We start from the raw sequence: 21,870 nt of genomic DNA, 5'->3' as shown, positions 1-21,870 counted from the left end.
ACAGGGTGTATACCAAAAGACACTTGCAGAATCATTCTTTTCAAAATAAACAAAACCATACAGTGCCTTCGCACTGTAAGTATTCAGAACCCTTGACTTTTCCCACAGTTACATTAGCCTTATTCTAAAATGGACAGAAAAAAAAACTGAGTAATCTACACAGAACCCCACAATGACAAAAGGGAAACCCGTATTTATTTTTATTTTTTTTGCCAATTTATAAAAAACAAAAACGTATTTACATAAGTATTAAGACCCTTTGCTATGAGACTAAACATTGAGCTCAGGTGCATTCTGTTTCCATTGATCATCCTTGAGATGTTTCTTCAACTTGGTTGGAGTCCAACTGTGGTAAATTCAATTGACTGGAAATGATTTGGAAAGGCACATACCTGTCTATATAAGGTCCCACAGTTGGCAGTGCATGTCCGAGCAAAAACCAAGCCATGAGGTCAAAGGAATTGTCCGTAGAGCGCCGAGACAGGAGTGTCGAGGCACAGATCTGGGGAAGGGTACCAAAACATTTCTGCAGCATTGAAGTTCCCCAAGAACACAGTGGTCTCCATTCTTAGAGGAAGTTTGGAACCACCAAGATTCTTCCTAGAGCTGGCCACTCAGCGGTCTGGGGAGAAGGGCCTTGGTCAGGGATGTGACCAAGAACCCGATGGTCACTGACAGAGCTCCAGAGTTCCTCTGTGGAGATGGAAGAACCTTCCAGAAGGACAACAATCTCTGCAGAACTACACCAATCAGACCTTTATGGTAGAGTTGCCAGAAGAAAGCCACTCCTCAGTAAAAAGGCACGACAGCCTGCTTGGAGTTTGCCATAAAGCAACTAAAGACTCTCAGACCATGGCAAAGAAGATTCTCTGCTCTGATGAAACAAAGATCAACCTCTTTGGCCAGAATACCAAGCATCTGGAGGAAACCTGGCCCCATCCCTACATGGAAGCGTGGTGGTGGTGGCATCATGCTGTGGGGATGTTTTTCAGTGGCAGGGACTGGGAGACTAGTCAGGATTGAGGCAAAGATGAACAGAGAAAAGTACAGCGAGACCATTGATGAAAACCTGTTCCAGAACACTCAGGACCTCAGACTGGGGCAAAGATTCTCATTTCAGCAGGACAACGACCCTAAGCACACAGACAAAACAATGCAGGAGTGGCTTCGGGACAAGTCTCAATGGCCTTGAGTGGCCCAACTAGAGCCTGGACATGAACCCAATCAAACATCTCTGGGGAGACCTGAATATAGCTGTGCAGAAATTCTCCCCATCCAACCTGACAGAGCTTGAGAGGATCTGCAGAGAGGAATGGGAGAACCTCCCCAAATACAGGTGTGCCAGGCTGGTAGCATCATACCCAAGGAGAGTGAAGGCTGTAATCACTGCTAAAGGTGCTTCAACAAAGTACTGAGTAAAGAGTCTAAATACCTATGTAAATGTTCTAGATAAAAAAAATAAAAAAAAATAAAATACCAAATTTGCCCAAATTTCTAAAAAAACTTTCTGCTTTGTCATTATGGGGTATTGTGAGTAGATTGATAAGGGGGAAAACAACTGAATCCATTTTAGAATTAGGCTGTAACGTAACAAAATGTGGATAAAGTCAAGGGGTCTGAATACTTTCCAAATGCACTGTATGTAAAATATAGAGAGCGCCAGAGGCTACAATATTAAAGCAATTTGATGAAGAACAGTCACAGAGTCCTCTCTGCTCTCAGGACACTGGGAACAGCCAGGGATCCATTCACATTCAGTCAACTGAAATTCCAATTCTCCTCTGTGAAGCAATGAGGAACATTTGTATTTCAGATTACTTCCTTAATTGACCCAAACCCTGGTGCCATCCAGTTTTGTGTGTGCCATCTATAAAAGCACTCTATACCTCCTTTTAATAATTTTACAGCAAAATAGTTGGGGGGTGGCATACATTTATGGTGAATGATATTCTTTAAGACAAAGAAAATAATCTAGAAAGAGACAGTGAAACGTCATGATAGTAATATATTTACAATTTGCACATTCAATCTGAACATCAGAGTTTTTGCAGGCAATGAAAAAGACCCTGCACACATCCAGAAGTAGTGTCTCACACACACAGAGCTTCTCTACAGGGATAAAGCCAGAGTGCATGTCTGTCTGGGGACTCAAACAATGGTGCATCTTAAAATGGCACACTATTTCCTATATAGTGCACTTCTTTCGATCACGGTCCATAGGGGAATAAGGTGCCATTTGGGGGACATCCTAAATGGAACAGGGCGAGGGGTAATAAGATCAGGTTGAATAAGCATCATCCTTCTCTACACGTTTTTCCGTCAGGCACAGAGGAACTGACGTAACTAAACAGACCAGACAGCACTAATTATTAATTCATTTTGAATCTTGGGTTTTTATTCTTCAAGTTTTATCAGGAAGTGCTTCTATCTTAAGTCTTTGGGGCTTACCCACTCCTCTCTAGCTTGACCACAATCATTGATCTGCTTTGTAGATTTAACAAAAACAACTTGTATGCGTTTTACACTAAACATGGCCCTAAATACTCTGTGGGTAGGTGTGAGTGTCATTGTGTTTCAACGTGCATCTCTGGTCTGTTGGGAAGCTAATGCTAAATTGAACATGGTTCTGCATTCACATAACACTGCTATTCTACTCTCAGTTTAGCCGCTTGTACAATAAAGGCACTATGAAAGGAAAGGCTTGTGATGAATTTTGACTGACTACAGACAATGATCTTATGTGACTGAACTAAGCTACTTAGTTACCAAGGTATACAAGCAACATCAGAAAGAGGGGTCTTGGTTATGAAGAGTAGAGAGGAGTGAGGAGCAGGTATTCCTCTGTGTGTAGCCCAGTACAGCTCCTCCCACACTACAGCTCAATGGGAGTCTGTAAACACTGAACTAGAACACAGACCTCAGCTTTCACAACACTAACATGACTTGGATGTCTTGATCAATACTGATTATGAATGAAGACATGAACAGACCGACAGGGAATGGGATTGACGTGTTCACATGGACAGTAAACTCCAATGGATCCAGAAAACAATTGATGTGCTGTGCCCTCAGTCTTAGAAAACCATTAACCATTGTTCGAACCAACCAAACACACTGCAACTTATTGCCTACAATATCATACAGCTAAGAAAGGGTGGATAAGTTTTTAAAAAAAGCAAGCGTGAGGTTGGAACCAAACTAGGTCTGTACAGACCAGCTGATGTCCAGTGGACAGAAGAACCCCCCTTTCACTAAGCCAAGCACATTTAGAGCCACAACTTTATTACGTCTCTTGGCGGTCCCCAATAATTCCCCTCCCATCAAATCAATCCTAGCAGAACACAAAAGATTACGCTTATGGCAATAGCAGCAGTAACTAGGCAAAAAAGAATAAACATGAGAGAGAAGGACTGTGCTTTCCTCTCTATGCTGAGAGAGGAGACTAAACTGCTTCTTCCTTCGCCCATTACGTACAGTATGCATCTATAATACATGTCTGTCTGCCAATCCTATTGCCAGTGCACATGACATCTAGAATGAGGATGAGAGAAAAACAGAAAGAACCCAACAAATTAAAACAGAAGACCTGAGAAAAATGACCACAAGGGGACAGCACTGCTTTTACAAGAGAGAGGGAGGGAGGGCAACAATGTCATGTTTGGTGGTCATGCCATACAGTCCTGTGCCATTGACATGTCTGGGCAGGGCTGTAGCGAACTGGGGAACACTTCAGAGTTGGACTGGTGGAGTTGTTTGAGCTGCAGCTTCTTTCAGCCAGGCCATTCTGTTTTGTTCTATTCTGGTCTGGACCTTGTCTGTGCTGGACTGTTCTGGGCTCCCCGGGGCTGGTCTGTCTGTCAGTATGTGGTGTCTGACTGTGTATGTGTGACTGTCTGTACATCTGTATGTGCGACTGTCTGTACGTGTGTGTGTGCGACTGTCTGTACGTGTGTGTGTGTGTGTGAGAGAGCGAGAGAGACTGTCTGTATGTGTGTGTGTGTGCGCGACTGTCTGTACGTGTGTGTGCGACTGTCTGTACGTGTGTGTGTGCGACTGTCTGTACGTGTGTGTGTGTGTGAGAGAGAGAGCCTGTCTGTACGTCTGTGTGTGTGACTGTCTGTACGTGCGTGTGTGTGTGTGAGAGAGAGAGCCTGTCTGTACGTCTGTGTGTGTGACTGTCTGTACGTGCGTGTGTGTGTGTGAGAGAGAGAGACTGTCTGTACGTGTTTGTTCGTGTACGTGCGTGTGTCTTTAGTGTCCGTCGTGTGGTGTGACCATATCATTGGCCCTCCGGTGCGTCTCCAGGGCCTTGACGGTGGAGATGTCCTGAGGCAGCTCAGACTTCCTCCTGACCAGCGGACGCTCCTTGCGCTCGTTCCTCTGGAGCTTTCGGGGGAGAGGGAGAACAGTTATAGAACAGTCAAACCAAAATCTACAAAGTAATAAGGAATCGTGGAGATCATCCTATGTGGATGTATTCTCCAAATAGCATGTACGAGGTTGCGCTGGCTGTTAGCCTATTCAGCGCGGTGTCCAAGCAAGCTAGATCCTCCCGTCCCTGATTGTTATTAAGGCGCTGCTAATTTGCATAAACGTCAGACTCTTTAGTCACCGATAGTTGAGGTCTGCGTTCGGGGAAGCATCACGACTGTCCGTCCCAGAGACTGATGCTTTGTGGACGAGAGGTGCACTTTAGGGAAAAGATGCATCACTTATTCTGCTGTTATATTGCACATGCAGTGACAGAGGAAAAAACTGGTTCTTTGTTAGTTGTAATTTCCCCAGACGTAAATGTTTCACCATTACGGATCCCAGCTCAGTAGCTAAACCACATTTAATTTATCACATGCTCCGAATACAAGAGGTGTAGGTAGACCTTACCGTGAAATGCTTACTTACAAGCCCTTAAATTTATTTATTGAATCTCATTTGTTTAAGAAAAAAAAATCAAAAACATACATATAATATATTTAAACTATATTTAAATTAAAGTTACAATAAAATAATAACGAACCTATATAAGTTAATGTCAGGAAGTACAGGATCCAGTTGCAGCGGGAGGTGTTTAGTCCCAGGGTCCTAAGCTTAGTGGTGAGCTTTGAGGGCACTATGGTGCATCCTTGTTTCTCGCTCCTTTGATAACGAATGACTTCCAATTGTTTGATTGCTAGAAGTAGTGCCTGGTCTTATGGAGGCATTAGACTGATCACACATCCTCTTCAAGAGATGGGGGAACAGTTACACATCCAGAGTCCATCAACCTAAACAAACCTTCTCTAGTCCTTGATAGTCCTCAGTGCTGCTAGAATTCAAATTCGGCACGTTTAACTAGGTCTATCACGTCTTGACTAGATCAACTTGTATACCCAACTCAGCCCAATCCATCATGTCCTAGATATGTAGTAGTCCTGTATGAAGTGTACATTACCGTCAGCTCTCCCCTGCCTTAGAAATGTGAGCCTGCCTATAGATATGATTCTGTCGATAAGTACATCACTCACAGCCCTCTTCCCCGACCCTGTCCCTCTCCAACCTACATTACAGCCCAAATGGCACCCTATTCCCTATGTAGTGCATTACTTTGTACCAGGGCCCATAGGGCTCTGTTGAAAGTAGCGCACTATATAGGGGATATGTTGCCATTTATGACAGCCTGGGCAGTAGGCAAGGAGAGGGCTATGAATGGCGTACTTCTACTCCTACCCATGCTGCACTACTCCTGTTCCTACACGTCTGACTCCACCCCTCTTAACCCTTAGCCTACAATTTCTGCACCCCAGCGGGAATCTAATGAACATAATAATAGAAAATCCCCATCAACATCTGACTGTTGAAGCTAGAGATGTTTTTGCATGGGCAGCGTCTCAAAACACCGCATCCACCGATATCACCCTCTACCTTCAGGGGCCTTTAAATTACACACTAATAGCTACATGATACTTGGTATGACCATCTTAAACAATTCCATAATTCCACCCACCCAGGCTTAAAACTGCAACAAGGTGTGACAGGAAGCACCAGATTCTGATGCTACATTTCAAACAGCTCGGGAGACTGTGCTCTGAACCTTCACACGAACAGTCTAATTCAATGCACTGACTGCATGGAGGACGTCAGAGGAATTGCACGCTAGCCCGCCCGCCCCACCAACACAGTACCTGTGTGGCTTCTTCCGCTATGGTCTTCTTCAAGATGTTAACATCCTCCATCATAGGTCCGTCTGTCTCCATAGGACTACCCAGGTCTGACGGGTCCACATACACCAGGAACTAAACACACCGACAGAGAGAGGAGGGTAGGATTATAATGAGACAACAGGAAGTAAACCCAGCGGAGAGGTGAGGAACGCCCAGAACCAAAGATAATGATATAGACCTTTTTAGATCATTTGGTAAAATCCATGAGTCAGATGATTTCTGGTTGTTGAGTTCTGAGCCATAGAATACACCTGCGTATCTGGTGCTGCCTGGGCTGTTCTGTGGTGGAGGAGGAATAGTGGCAAAACTACTGGCTCAGATGGTAGAGCATGGTGCTTGTAACACCAGGGTGATGGGTTTGATTCCTACAGGGGACCAGTGTATGTTATGTGCGGCATGTGTGATATATATATATATATATACACACACACACACACACACATCTATATATAGTGGGGAGAACAAGCATTTGATAACCTGCAAAATCGGCTGTGTTTCCTACTTACAAGGAATGTAGAGGTCTGTAATTTTTATCATAAAATCACATTGTATGATTTTTAAGTAATTAATTTGCATTTTATTGCATGACATAAGTATTTGATCACCTACCAACCAGTAAGAATTCCAGCTCTCACTGACCTGTTAGTTTTTCTTTAAGAATCCCTCCTGTTCTCCACTCATTACCTGTATTAACTGCACCTGTTTGAACTCATGACCTGTATAAAAGACACCTGTCCACACACAATCCAACAGACTCCAACCTCTCCCCAATGGCCAAGTCCAGAGAGCTGTGTAAGGACATCAGGGATAAAATTGTAGACCTGCACAAGGCTGGGATGGGCTACAGGACAATAGGCAAGCAGCTTGGTGAGAAGGCAACAACTGTTGGCGCAATTATTAGAAAATGAAAGAAGTTCAAGATGACGGTCAATCACCCTTGGTCTGGGGCTCCATGCAAGATCTCACTCAGTGGGGCATCAATGATCATGAGGGATCAGCCCAGAACTACACGGCAGGACCTGGTCAATGACCTGAAGAGAGCTGGGACCACAGTCTCAAAGAAAACCATTAGTAACACACTACACCGTCATGGATTAAAATCCTGCAGCGCACGCAAGGTCCCCCTGCTCAAGCCAGTGCATGTCCAGGCTCGTCTGAAGTTTGCCAATTACCATCTGAATGATCCAGAGGAGGAATGGGAGAAGGTCATGTGGTCTGATGAGACAAAAATAGAGCTTTTTGGTCTAAAGTCCACTCGCCGTGTTTGGAGGAAGAAGGATAAGTACAACCCCAAGAACACCATCCCAGCTGTGAAGCATGGAGGTGGAAACATCATTCTTTGGGGGTGATTTTCTGCAAAGGGGACAGGACGACTGCACCGCAGTGAGGGGAGGATGGATGGGGCCATGTATCGCGAGATCTTGGCCAACAACCTCCTTCCCTCAGTAAGAGCATTGAAGATGGGTCGTGGCTGGGTCTTCCATCAAAACAACAACCCGAAACACACAGCCAGGGCAACTAAGGAGTGGCTCCGTAAGAAGCCTCTCAAGGTCCTGGAGTGGCCTAGCCAGTGTCCAGACCTGAACCCAATAGAAAATCTCTGGAGGGAGATGAAAGTCTGTATTGCCCAGCGACAGCCCCGAAACCTGAAGGATTTGGAGAAGGTCTGTATGGAGGAGGAGTGGGCCAAAAATCCTGCTGCAGTTTGTGCAAACCTGGTCAAGAACTACAGGAAACATATGATCTCTGTAATTGCAAACAAAGGTTTCTGTACCAAATATTAAGTTCTGCTTTTCTGATGTATCAAATACTTATATCATGCAATAAAATGCAAATTAATTACTTAAAAATCATTCAATGTGATTTTCTGGATTTTTGTTTTAGATTCCATCTCTCACAATTGAAGTGTACCTATGATAAAAATGACAGACCTCTACATGCTTTGTAAGTAGGAAAACCTGCAAAATCAGCAGTGTATTAAATACTTGTTCTCCCCACTGTATGTATGTATGTATGTATGTATGTATGTATGTATGTATGTATGTATGTATGTATGTATGTATGTATGTATGTATGTATGTATGTATGTATGTATGCATGTACAGTGCCTTGCGAAAGTATTCGGCCCCCTTGAACTTTGCAACCTTTTGCCACATTTCAGGCTTCAAACATAAAGATATAAAACTGTATTTTTTTGTGAAGAATCAACAACAAGTGGGACACAATCATGAAGTGGAACGACATTTATTGGATATTTCAAACTTTTTTAACAAATCAAAAACTGAAAAATTGGGCGTGCAAAATTATTCAGACCCCTTAAGTTAATACTTTGTAGCGCCACCTTTTGCTGCGATTACAGCTGTAAGTCGCTTGGGGTATGTCTCTGTTAGTTTTGCACATCGAGAGACTGACATTTTTTCCCATTCCTCCTTGCAAAACAGCTCGAGCTCAGTGAGGTTGGATGGAGAGCATTTGTGAACAGCAGTTTTCAGTTCTTTCCACAGATTCTCGATTGGATTCAGGTCTGGACTTTGACTTGGCCATTCTAACGCCTGGATATGTTTATTTTTGAACCATTCCATTGTAGATTTTGCTTTATGTTTTGGATCATTGTCTTGTTGGAAGACAAATCTACGTCCCAGTCTCAGGTCTTTTGCAGACTCCATCAGGTTCTCTTCCAGAATGGTCCTGTATTTGGCTCCATCCATCTTCCCATCAATTTGAACCATCTTCCCTGTCCCTGCTGAAGAAAAGCAGGCCCAAACCATGATGCTGCCACCACCATGTTTGACAGTGGGGATGGTGTGTTCAGCTGTGTTGCTTTTACGCCAAACATAACGTTTTGCATTGTTGCCAAAAAGTTCCATTTTGGTTTCATCTGACCAGGGCATCTTCTTCCACATGTTTGGTGTCTCTCCCAGGTGGCTTGTGGCAAACTTTAAACGACACTTTTTATGGATATCTTTAAGAAATGGCTTTCTTGCCACTCTTCCGTAAAGGCCAGATTTGTGCAATATACGACTGATTGTTGTCCTATGGACAGAGTCTCCCACCTCAGCTGTAGATCTCTGCAGTTCATCCAGAGTGATCATGGGCCTCTTGGCTGCATCTCTGATCAGTCTTCTCCTTGTATGAGCTGAAAGTTTAGAGGGATGGCCAGGTCTTGGTAGATTTGCAGTGGTCTGATACTCCTTCCATTTCAATAATATCGCTTGCACAGTGCTCCTTGGGATGTTTAAAGCTTGGGAAATCTTTTTGTATCCAAATCCGGCTTTAAACTTCTTCACAACAGTATCTCGGACCTGCCTGGTGTGTTCCTTGTTCTTCATGATGCTCTCTGCGCTTTTAACGGACCTCTGAGACTATCACAGTGCAGGTGCATTTATACGGAGACTTGATTACACACAGGTGGATTGTATTTATCATTAGTCATTTAGGTCAACATTGGATCATTCAGAGATCCTCACTGAACTTCTGGAGAGAGTTTGCTGCACTGAAAGTAAAGGGGCTGAATAATTTTGCACGCCCACTTTTTCAGTTTTTGATTTGTTAAAGTTTGAAATATCCAATAAATGTCGTTCCACTTCATGATTGTGTCCCACTTGTTGTTGATTCTTCACAAAAAAATACAGTTTTATATCTTTATGTTTGAAGCCTGAAATGTGGCAAAAGGTCGCAAAGTTCAAGGGGGCCGAATACTTTCGCAAGGCACTGTATGTATGCACTCACTACTGTTAGTCGCTCTGGATAAAAGCATCTACTAAATGAGTAAAATGTCAAATGCTTGAGAGAGCAAGAGACAACGGGGCTGGATTAAAACACACGAGGAAAGATGCTTAGAGCTCACCTGAGGGTTGGACTTGGCCAGATTTTCAATCTTCACCCACGCCTCTTCTCTCTCTTTCCACTTGGCCTTCTCTCTTCACACACACACACCAGGTTTAGGGAGACAGTGGAACAGAGATCAGACGACAACGGGGGAACAGATCAGACAATGACAGGATTAGGGAGACAGGGGAACAGACATCACAACGACAGGTTTAGAGAGACGGGAACAAAGATCAGACGACAGCGGAACAGTCATTTCAAGATGAAATCTGCTAAGTGGAGACAGACGTAGAATGAAACTATGTGGGTGGATGTTGCAAATGAATGAACAGTTATGACAAAGGTTTTATTCAGTGTGTGTGTGTTTAGAGGTAAAGTAGTCTTACTTGTTCTTCTCTGTTCTGAACTGCTGTGTGCAGTCATCAAACAGCTTCTGGTTCATCTCCATGAAGAGCTTCAGGGCGTTGTATATCAGACCGTGGATCGTCCTGCACACACACATTAACCATACATATGGAACGATGTTTACTTCTCTTTCACAGGGCAGCAACAGAGACGGAGAAAGAGTCTGCTCCATAGTGGTAGGTTAGCAGAGTGGCTCACTTGTTCCAGTGGGTCTTGGAGTTGAGGTAGAGCGAGGGGAACATGATAGGGAGGATCCTGGCAGCATTGTCACTGATCAAACTCATGATGTACTCATTGTTCCAGTAGTACAGCGCTCTCTCTGCCACCTGATACACACACAGAGAGAGGGATGCCTGGTAAGGCCACACCATAGCACAGATAACCACACACAAGCCTGGACATGCGCAACACACACATATGCACAACACACACTGCATGAGTTCCACCAGATCAACAACACACCTGGAAGTGAGGGCTGGACACACACTTGGCCAGCTGTCTGAAGAGAGGCTCCATGACCTTGACGAACTCAGAGGGTTCGATGACGTCCAGGATTTCCTCCAGCTCATTGAGGAACATCACCTCCTTTGGACTGTGTGTCTTCGGCCAGTACTTCAACAGAGCCATCACCGTCTACAAGATTAGTCATACATTAATACTGAACTAACCAGTCCCTCCCACAGAGCTGTGGGTCTAACTAACTAGTCACACAGAGCTGTGTGTTTTGGCCAGTACTTTAACAGAGCCATCACTGTCTATGGAGAAGATTCACACATTCACACTAAGCCAGCATTAGAGCAAAGTACTAACCTCACGCATTCCATGGGGGAATGTTGATTTTTGCCCAGCGAACAGCAAGATGTCTTACCGGTTCTGTGAGAGTGCTGTCCTTCTCTAGAAACTGCACCACGCAATAAGCCAGCTAGAAAAGACAGAAACAAAAAAGCAGATTAACTACAACCATCATTCCGACACCGCTTAATACAACTAATAAACGCTTATTACAACCTATAAACACATATAGGCCTAATCAAAAGGTTTATTGTATTGCAGGCCTAAGGCTTTAACTGCACGGTCATTAACAGTAACATGTTTGAAACCAAAGGTAGTTAGGGATAGCTACCTGTGGGTGATAGACACTAAGGGACTTGACTTTGTGTAAAGGCAGCAACACTTTCAACAGGAAAATCTTGTGCTCCTCTTTCAACGGTAAGGCAAAGCCATTGATAATGCTGCAAACAGAAGGATTTGAAGGTTGTGATCAGCAATGTAATACTTCTGATCAACACAAAACAATATAGGCACAAAAAACGATTCAAGAACCACATACCTTCCTAATATTTCCAATAACTCTGCTATTCCGTTATGACGTTCTGTTTCATAAATGAACCTGGAAAGAAATGACAATGTCAAAGCAGAACAGAGCAGTTCAATAAATTATCATTTAAACATTGGTATTCGCCATGTTGTGTCTCCCCGTTCAAAGGCCCTTAAATCTTTGGTCTTGCCCATTGAATGTCTCAACTGTCTCAAGGCTTAAACATCCTTCTTTAACCTGTCTCCTCCCCTTCATCTACACGGCTTGAAATGGATTTAACAGGCGACATCAATAAGGGATCGTACTGTAGCTTTCACCTGGAATCAATCACCTGATCGGTCTGTCATGGAAAGAGCAGGTGTTCTTAATGTTTTGTACACTCAGTGTATGACAATACAATTTCATAGTACAGTATTATGACCATTTACTTACTTATAGAATATGTTATTGATCTGTTTCCTGATGTACGCTCTCAGGCCCAGGAACTTTCCGTAGATGCGATGCAGAGTGGTCTTTAGAAAGTCCCTTTCCCTAGGGTCTTCACTGTCAAACAGGTCTAATAGCTGTGGATACAATGCAGCAGGTGACCTTAGATCACATGTACTTTCTCACACAATCTCACATCCTGTTTATTTACTTCCAGTGAGAAAAGGTCCAGTGCTTAGCTACCTGCATTACAAATTTCTGGTCGATATACTTCTTGGCCACATTTGGTTGAAAGTCTGGAGACTCCAGAAACCGGAGGAAGAACTCATAGACGAGCTGGAGAAAGAGCAGAGGTGTACACATCAGTGGTATGAAACGGTGCGCATGTTCATTTGCTTGTTTGTGTGACTGTGTGCGGTGCGCACGACTGTGGAGTGTGCGGTGCGCGCAACTGCAAGTGTGTTGCGCCGCCGTGCGGTGCGTGGTGTGCTTGGCTGTGCGGTATGCGTGACTGTGCGTGTTTACCTGGAGGTGTGGCCACGCGGCCTCTAGAGTGGGCTCATCCTCCTCTGGGTCAAACTCAGCCCCTGTGGGGTTGGATGATGGAGGCAATGTCCTGAACATGTTCACTGCAAACTGAAGGACAGACAGGCAGGTCACGACACAGCACTTCATATTATTACCATAAGGGCTATTGGAAGAACTATCCTAAGCATGTGTCAATGGTTAGCCAACTCCAGCACTTTGGAAACTGACATTTTGGGTGTCTCAAAATGAATACTACCATGCTCCGCTCACACGGAGAAAACATTTCGAAGTATGCATCGCTGAAAGCTGTATACACAGAAATATGACGCAACCACATAAAAAAAGCAAAAATGATTGAAATCAATGGAAGCCATTATTTTGGGCTGAAGAGAAGAAATAAACTGGCTTGAGAATGAACTGTTGCCCATTCACATCTCTTATGTTGCCGGACTACAATATTTTATCTTGATATGTTAATAAATACAGTGTTAATTTTGGCATGTTTACCTGCCTACAATACTATGGGGTTGCACAATGGGTAAGTCAATAGGTCTAACTGGCCACAAACAATTGGAAACTAACTAGCCACGAGGAATTGACAGCTCGTCATCTAGATTGCATAACATCGGTTATCAGGCATTTTTGCCTTTTAAACTAGCTGGCTAGCTAGACTATTACGATTCACATATAGCTAGCTAGCTGATCATTCCGAAGTTAAGTTTATGTAGTCCTGTGTCGTCTGTATTGCCATTAGACTGGCTGGCTGGCAGCAGATCGAGTCTTATAGGCAGTAATGCGTTACAGGGCAAAGTTGTGCTGAGGTGACTGAGGCACGAACAGCTCGTCTCCCGACTCGTGTAAGTATTTGTAGCGTGGCTAGTAACAGATTATATTAATGTTTTCACCGTTTTCACAGAGTACTTGCAGGCTGTGTCGTAGCCCATGCAGCCATGGTGAGTGCTAACTTAGCTAGCCCGCTAACTTGGTCAGCTTTCTAACCACGGTTCATGAGGGTTAACAACCTATGGTTACAGCACTAGCAAGTTACCTTTTACTAGTAAACAAGTATGGTCATTGTCTAGGCTAATATTTTATGTTAATGATAGTAAGTTGCAAGCTAATGCATAAAGTTAAGACAAGTGGTCTCTTGCTGAAGTTAACTAGCTTGTTACTTTCGTTAAATGTCAGTGTTTTCACGACACCAACATTTTACTAACGATACCAGGCCAAGCATCACAAATCACAATTGAGGATGTGCTACACCAAAAACATGGCAGTGATACTCAATATATTATATAAATATATTCATATAGCTACGCTATTTCTACTTGCACATCATCTGCACATTTATCACTCCGGTGTTAATTTGCTAAATTATAATTACTTGCTACTATGGCCTATTTATTGCCTTACCTCACTCCATTTGCACACACTGTATATAGACTTTTTTTCTATTGTGTTATTGACTATGTTTTGTTTATTCCATGTGTAACTGTTGTTTGTGTCGCACTGCTTTGCTTTATCTTGGCCAGGTCGCAGTTGTAAATGAGAACTTGTTCTCAACTAGCCTATCTGGTTAAATAAAAAAATTATTTAAAAACTTCTACTCAATACAACACACTGATTTATCTAGACACTTCTACTCAATACAACACACTGATTTATCTAGACACTTCTACTCAATACAACACACTGATATCTAGACACTTCTACTCAATACAACACACTGATATCTAGACACTTCTACTCAATACAACACACTGATTTCTAGACACTTCTACTCAATACAACACACTGATTTCTAGACACTTCTACTCAATACAACACACTGATTTCTAGACACTTCTACTCAATACAACACGTATTGAATTTTTCACACTGTATAATAGAATACTGCAAAGAATGGCTGATTTGCCCCAACTTGCAAAGGTCTACCTGTGATTTGTCTGGACGAATGGGAGGAAGGAATACACATGCATAATGGTCTGCATATCATTGTGGAAGTACAGGGAGAACACTGCATGAAACCCTCCCTCTTCAGTAAACAGACTCACACGCTCTCCCTCGGTCTCAAAAACACTCCCAAACATACTGCTGTCAACTTTAAAAACCTCATGCACCAAACAGAATTTAAGGAGCACCAGTAAGAGACATTTTAGGCTTCCAATAGGCCAATATGATTCAAAAAGGGTAGGATTCATTTCTCATGAGTAGCAAAGCAGACCCTTTCTTCCTGTGCCAATCAAATTTGCCTAGACCTACTGTCAAGTTAGGTTGTTAGCTAGGAAACATGACTGAACATTGTTATCAAACCGATAGACGGGATTTGTTTCAAACGGCCAGCGACATGGTTTGTGAAATTATGTTTTTAGAAAGGGGAGCTCCGGTAAAATTGTTCCTTTTTTTTAACCGTTTGAGCTAGAGACAAGCCATTTTCTTTGCTGTAAGCTGCAAGCATGCCTTTTGCAAAGCTGTGCCCTATTTGTCCTCTCTAGCACTCACAGGCTGTGTGACAGCAAACTTGCAAAGTCTACTCAGACTGGCTTGTGCTCTTGGTTATACAAGGGGTGAAATTATACAATGTATCAACTTCGCTTGCTCTGCAAGCTGCTCCAATGTATCAGAAGACTGCGTTCCCACTCGCCATCACATCCCCACTCGCCATCACATCCCCACTCGCCATCACGGCTATATATTTTGTTTTATTGATGGAGGACTAAATGCCGCAGGAAGACCAGACAGAGATGCAGGTGAGTGATGGCTGGAAGGGGATCCAGCTGCCGGCTGGCTGTGTACAGCTGCCACATTGTGATAGGCGCATGAATGTGAGGCGGACATTGTTGGACTGGCGCAAACAAGAGTCTAGATAATGTTGCTTAAACTCAACTGAATTTCTAAACTGACTATTAAGATTCCATAAACAGGAATCAGCGGGTTCTTTAAATTGGTAGGGACAACCAAAAACATGGTAGTATCTTATGAAACAGTACTACGGTATTCTAAAATGTTGGTATCATAAGTACCATGAGGTTTTGGTACCATGATATTACCCTGGTACCGGTATACCATGCAACACTAGTCTATGTAGATAATTTGCTTTACTGACAATATTGCAATGTAAAACCGAATCAGACGTTTAAATCTACAAATGTTTGACGTATAACGGCTGAGAGTAGTCATGATCCAGGAAAGTCAAGCATAGATGAGCAGCCGACATGACTCAATTTACTCTAAAAGGGTCCAAAGTAATGAGTGCCTAGTGCCTCAAAATGTACGGACTCAGTACGGACTGAGGATGGGGGTGTGGAGCAGGGTAGAAGGCATATTAAGAAACACCCTTTGTTTCATGTGTATTGTGAATACAACTAAATATAAGAGAATAGTACAGATGTCCAGCCGACCTCTTCACCCATCAAGCTGCATCTAATTGATCATTTACATATTCATAAATTAAAAACTTTTTCAATCAACACAGCCACAGACCAGTAGAACCAGAGAGAGGAGGATGTCAGGACCTTTAAGATTACATTTATCAGACCCCCCCCACCCCCCTCAATGAGAAGCAGACATTTTTTGTTTTAACCAGCCGAAGCTTAAGCTACTCTTTTTGTTCACCTCTCCAAGCCAGCAGCATACCACCACCCTACATTCCAATGTGTGCTTGCCTCTGAAGCTAAGCAGGGCCTGGTTGGTCCCTGGATGGGAGACCAGGTGCTGCTGGAAGTGGTGTTGGCAGACCAGTAGGGGGCACTCTTCTCTGGTCTAAGGAGATCCCAATGTCCCAGGGCATTGAAGGGTACATAGGATGCAGTCTTTCGGATGGGACGTTAAATGACTGTGGTCATAAGAAAATCCCATGGCACTTATCATAAGAGTAGGTGTATTAACCCCGGTGATAAGGCAAAATTCCCAAACTGGCCCCATTTCATCATCCACCTGATAGTTCATGTGTGGTGAGCGTTCTGGCACAAAATGGTTGCCGTGAGTGCCACACGGTGGTGGATGAGGCGAGTTTCTCTCCTTAAAGCGTTTTGAGTACCTCAGTTTGTAGAAAAGCGCTATGTAATTCCCATTCATTCTCACCTTTCAGATGACGACCCCCCCCCCCCCCCCCCCCCCCACCCCCAGCAGGTTGAGTTAAAATGCACTCGACTGAATTATCAATGTAACATTTGTTTTGGGGCGCTGTAACAATAATGCACTTGGGCGCCCCCGCAATTTTCAATTGGGCGCCCCCGCAAAGAGTCACCCATCGTGGTCTATCTAACCATAAAGAACACATCCTTCAGAGTCCGCCTCGTCCACACTTTGATGTTAAAAGCAGTGAACACATCAAAGTGAAAGACTCAGGAAGGGGAGAACTAAAGTAAACCAAGAGTATATTCTTATGCTGATTTGGCAGGGGCCTTGCATTTTCTGCTGCACTGATCAAATAGAGGCAGGATCAGGAGAATGAAGGGACATTTGCACCTTGATCATCCTTGGTTTCCTGCTTTGATAAACATCAAAGCCTGTTTTAATTCAGACCTGGCTGGCTGGCCGGCAGGCAGGCAGCACCACGACACATCACATCCCCAGCCATGTATATCTGTTACATAGGTAGGTGAGCCCATGATGACGAAACCACAAAGGATGAGTTCAGATTTTCACACCAATCTGATTTCAGTCATATGTGGCGTAACACAGATATTGAGCCCACAGTGCTAGCCCTTGGCCGATGTCTAGCTAGGTAGACAATAGGCCTACTGCTAGCTGTACTATAGAATAACAAAGTCAGCCCCGCTTCTGACTCTGGGTAACAGATTCAAGTTTGGTGAGTGTAAAGCAGTTTCCACTCTCTGCAATGTCCTGGTTTCACAGAGTTCACCTGGAAGGGAATGGGACGCACCTATGCCTCAGGAACTAGAAAAGAAAACATCTAGCCTAACTAGAACTGAAATAACTTGAAGAATTTCTGCCAAAGGCACCCTCGACAAAAAACGTGAGACTGAGAAATGCAGAAACTTTGTGGTATGTGGAATATGCCATTTGAAAGCTTCTGTGACAACTTAATTGATTGAAATGGCTAATAGCTTTCACTTGATAGCAGGGTTATGAATTCACTCAAGCCAGAAAGACAGAGGCCTACTACACAAAATGGTTGTGTCTATGGACACTAAATGTGTTTGCAACACAAACGTCAGAGGGTTGTCTTTGGTGACCATTAAAAGCAAGTTTGAGGACAATTTGGGATGTGACAAATGTAAAAAAAATGTTCCTTAATGTTTAAAAACATTTGTTAAAACGATAAGAAACATTGTTAAATCAATTACAAAATTCCACATCAATTTACAATACAGAATGGTTCGATTACGTATGTATGAACAACTAGGTCTGGGCGATGAAGTTATATCTACCACATCCCTTTACAGACATATTACTGTAGATGCGTTATGTCGATAGCGACAACTGATAACTTCAGACAGTTTAAAAAAGTGCCACATCAAGTCTGTACCTTTTCAGACAGTGCAGTCGTGGCCAAAAGTTTTGAGAATGACAAATATTAATTTCCACAAAGTTTGCTGCTTCAGTGTCTTTAGATTTTTGTCAGATGTTACTATGGAATACTGAAGTATAATTACAAGCATTTCATAAGTGTCAAAGGCTTTTGACAATTACATTGATGCAAAGAGTAAATATTTGCAGTGTTGACCCTTTTTCAAGACCTCTGCAATCCACCCTGGCATGCTGTCAATTAACTTCTGGGCCACATCCTGACTGACGGCAGCCCATTCTTGCATAATCAGTGCTTGGAGTTTGTCAGGATTTGTGGGTTAAAAAGTATATATGTTTTGTTCCCCGAGCCACTTAGTTTTCACTTTTGCCTTATGGCAAGGTGCTCCATCATGCTGGAAAAGGCATTGTTCGTCACCAAACTGTTCCTGGATGGTTGGGAGAAGTTGCTCTCTGAGGATGTGTTGGTGACATTCTTTATTCATGGCTGTGTTCTTAGGCAAAATTGTGAGTGAGCCCACTCCCTTGATTGAGAAGCAACCCCATACATGAATGGTCTCAGGATGCTTTACTGTTGGCATGACACAGGACTGATGGTAGCTTTTTTTTTCCGGATGCCCCAAACAATCGGAAAGGGGATTCAGAGAAAATGACTTTACCCCAGTCCTCAGCAGTCCAATCCCTGTACCTTTTGCAGAATATCAGTCTGTCCCTGAGGTTTTTCCTGGAGAGAAGTGGCTTCTTTGCTGCCCTTCTTGACACCAGGCCAACCTCCAAAAGTCTTCTCACTGTGCGTGCAGATGCTCTCACACCTGCCTGCTGCCATTCCCGAGCAAGCTCTATACTGGTGGTGACCCGATCCCACAGCTGAATCAACTTTAGGAGACGGCCATGGCGCTTGCTGGACTTTGTTGGGCGCCCTGAAGCCTTCTTCACAACAATTGAACCGCTCTCCTTGAAGTTCTTGTTGATCCGATGAAAGGTCGATTTTGACAGAGGAAGAATAATGATTCCAAGCACCACCCTCCTTTTGAAGCTTCCAGTCTGTTATTCGAACTCAGTCAGCCTGACAGAGTGATCTCCAGCCTTGTCCTCATCAACACTCACACCTGTGTTAATGAGAGAATCACTGACGATGTCAGCTGGTCCTTTTGTGGCAGGGCTGAAATGCAGTGGAAATGTTTTTTGGGGATTCAGTTCCTTTGCATTGCAAAGAGGGATTTTGCAATGAATTGCAATTCATCTGATCACTCTCCATAACATTCTGGAGTATATGCAAATTGCCATCATACAAGCTGATGCAGCAGACTTTGGGAAAATTAATATTTGTGTCATTCAAAACCTTTGGCCACGACTGTAGAATTCTGCTTCAGCGTAAAAATGTTCTGTATTTTTTCCCTGACAACAATAGACGCTGCTGTGTTATTTCTGCAGTTTAATGGTATGGTAGCTAGATGTGTCTTATACTAAAATGTATTGGTAAGTCACGGTATTTAACAAACTTTAAAGTACTTTTTTAGGAGTGAGTAGTCTGCGAGCATGCAGCAGGCGAGCCGGCTTCGCGCAGTAGCTCGAGATTATGATTGACAGTTCTGGTTGCCTAGTGATGGAAGCAGTAATTCCTTTAAAGACAAGTAAATGTCAGTTCATCTCACCAGAGAAGGTTTCGTGTGGGCATTTTAAAAAAAAAATACATAGTGTAGACTACCCTAACAGACAAACATGCTGCAGCGCTTTCAAGGGGCCACATTCCATTGTCTGAAAAGCGTTATCAAAACAGGCTACTGGTATTGTGATTTCATATGAGACAAAAAAAAACACAGTAGGCTACACCAGTTATAATGTTAACATGGGCATTTTGAAATACTGACTATGGTTTTCAATAATGTAAAAAAAATATTACAATAACCACCTAAGATATGCCAAATAAAATATCTCCAGCTCGGGGCTCCAACTATGCATTTGGTTTGCGAACTTGTTAGCTAAGTAGCTAGCTTGCAAGATCAAGATGTTTTTTTTTTTACAGCAGAGAATCAAATCGCCTCCTGGATCAAGATCCCTGCTGCTTACAATTGTTTTGGGCGAAGATATGTATTTTTACGGTCTATATTATGGTCTGGAAACAAATGGCCCAAAAAAAAAGCCGTAGGTGCCAGAAAAGGCAAGGATATTCTATTCGCAACAGACCGAAGTCTGCACACTGCTAGCCAAGAGACAGAGCAGGCAGGCCAGCATGTGAGAGAGGCAGGAGAAGGCAGGCCAGCACGAGAGAGAGAGGCAGGCATGAGAAGGCAGGCTGGCGGTCAGATGTTAAAATAATCTATAAACACAGAAAACTTAACTGTTTTTCAGTTAAGGGTATATCTGTTTAACATTACGGGTCCCAACTTCGTTTAAACGTTTTAACTTTTAAACGTTCACACCCCTAAGGACAATACAATGTCACCAGAGGGCCTTCTCCACTGACTAGGCCTATGTGCACCACATAATAAAAAGAAGAAAAACATCATGAAGGTGTAGAAGGGTTGACAAACCAGGAACCAAAAATTAGCAACAGGTCCAAAGGAGGGAGGGAGTACTAACAAACACTTTTCTTTCCCTTTTATGTTTAAAAATGTTTTGGGACAGTGTGCACTAATAATTACGACCAAGGCATTCTTCACTGTGTCTACTGACCACGTGCACCACCTCTGGGTAGATGGGCTCTGTGATGACGTTCCTGTTGTGGGTGATGTACTCCACCATCTCGCTGAGCGCTGCCCGTTTCACCTCCTTCCATTTCAGGTCGCTCAGAGGGTCCGACAGAAAGTCAAACAGGACGCAGCACTGACGCAGCTTCTGGACAAACAACTTTTCCTGCTCCGCCGGAGGGACATCTGGGAGGGGGGAGAGAGATGAGTCAGATTCATTATCCACACAAGGAAATTCATTTTCACTGCTTGACAAAATACACAGAATAAAGACAAATTCACAGCACATGCTGTAGGCAAAATAACCAAAAACCCAGCCACTTAACTAGAGAATGAGTGAGTGATTGAAAAAAATACACAAAAAAATAGTCTCAGACACTGACGCTCCTGATTACAGAGCCTACTGAATGAATACAAATGTAAACACTTTCAATTCAGGCTCAGGGGCACAGAGCGTGGCAGCCATAAAATAAACATTAACATCCAAATATCTGCTCACTCTCCTTTCTGTGCATGAAGGCTCACTCAGGTAGATACACTACATGATCAAAAGTATGTGGAACATCTCATTACAAAATCTAGGGCATTAATGTGGAGTTATTGCAGCAAGGGGGGGTGGGGGGGGGGGGGGGGGGGGGGGAGACTAACAGCCTCCATTCTTCTGGGAAGGCATTCCACTAGGGTTAACATTGGAAGCAAGTCCCAGCAGCATTCAGCCACAACAGCATTAGTGAGGTTGGCCACTGACGTTGGGCGAATAGGCCTGGCTCGCAGTCGGCGTTCCAATTCATCCCAAAGGTGTTCGATGGGGTTAAGGTCAGGGCTATGTGCAGGCCAGTCAAGTTCTTCCACAACTCAACAAACCCATTTCTGTATGGACCTCGCTTTGTGGAAGGGGGCATTGTCATGATGAAACCGTAAATGGGCTTCCCCAAACTGTTGCCACTAAGTTGATAGCACAGAATTGTCTAGAATGTCATTTTAT

The 21,870-nt window shown here is 43.5% G+C and overlaps 1 protein-coding gene across 3 annotated transcripts in view; it reads right to left on the bottom strand.

Moving 5' to 3' along the window:
* Positions 1–4,050: 4,050 nt before the first annotated feature.
* ppp2r5cb (protein phosphatase 2, regulatory subunit B', gamma b) overlaps positions 4,051–21,870 on the bottom strand; it is a 40,139-nt gene continuing 22,319 nt past the window's right edge. For all 3 annotated transcript variants that reach the window (XM_021600920.2, XM_021600919.2, XM_021600921.2), the window contains 13 exons: positions 20,872–21,071; positions 12,700–12,810; positions 12,418–12,510; positions 12,181–12,311; positions 11,761–11,820; positions 11,554–11,662; positions 11,299–11,352; positions 10,893–11,063; positions 10,629–10,756; positions 10,412–10,513; positions 10,045–10,117; positions 6,159–6,269; positions 4,051–4,386 (listed from right to left, as the gene is read on the bottom strand). In XM_021600920.2, the coding sequence (XP_021456595.1) occupies positions 4,252–4,386; positions 6,159–6,269; positions 10,045–10,117; positions 10,412–10,513; positions 10,629–10,756; positions 10,893–11,063; positions 11,299–11,352; positions 11,554–11,662; positions 11,761–11,820; positions 12,181–12,311; positions 12,418–12,510; positions 12,700–12,810; positions 20,872–21,071 (1,478 nt within the window). In that variant the 3' untranslated portion in view covers positions 4,051–4,251. The remainder of the gene's footprint in view (positions 4,387–6,158; positions 6,270–10,044; positions 10,118–10,411; positions 10,514–10,628; positions 10,757–10,892; positions 11,064–11,298; positions 11,353–11,553; positions 11,663–11,760; positions 11,821–12,180; positions 12,312–12,417; positions 12,511–12,699; positions 12,811–20,871; positions 21,072–21,870) is intronic.

Source organism: Oncorhynchus mykiss, chromosome 4 (genome assembly GCF_013265735.2).
Source record: "Oncorhynchus mykiss isolate Arlee chromosome 4, USDA_OmykA_1.1, whole genome shotgun sequence".
In the NCBI taxonomy this organism is placed as follows: Eukaryota; Metazoa; Chordata; class Actinopteri; order Salmoniformes; family Salmonidae; genus Oncorhynchus; species Oncorhynchus mykiss.
Note: the sequence above shows the minus strand (reverse complement) of the source record. Positions and strands in the feature narration are given on the sequence as shown.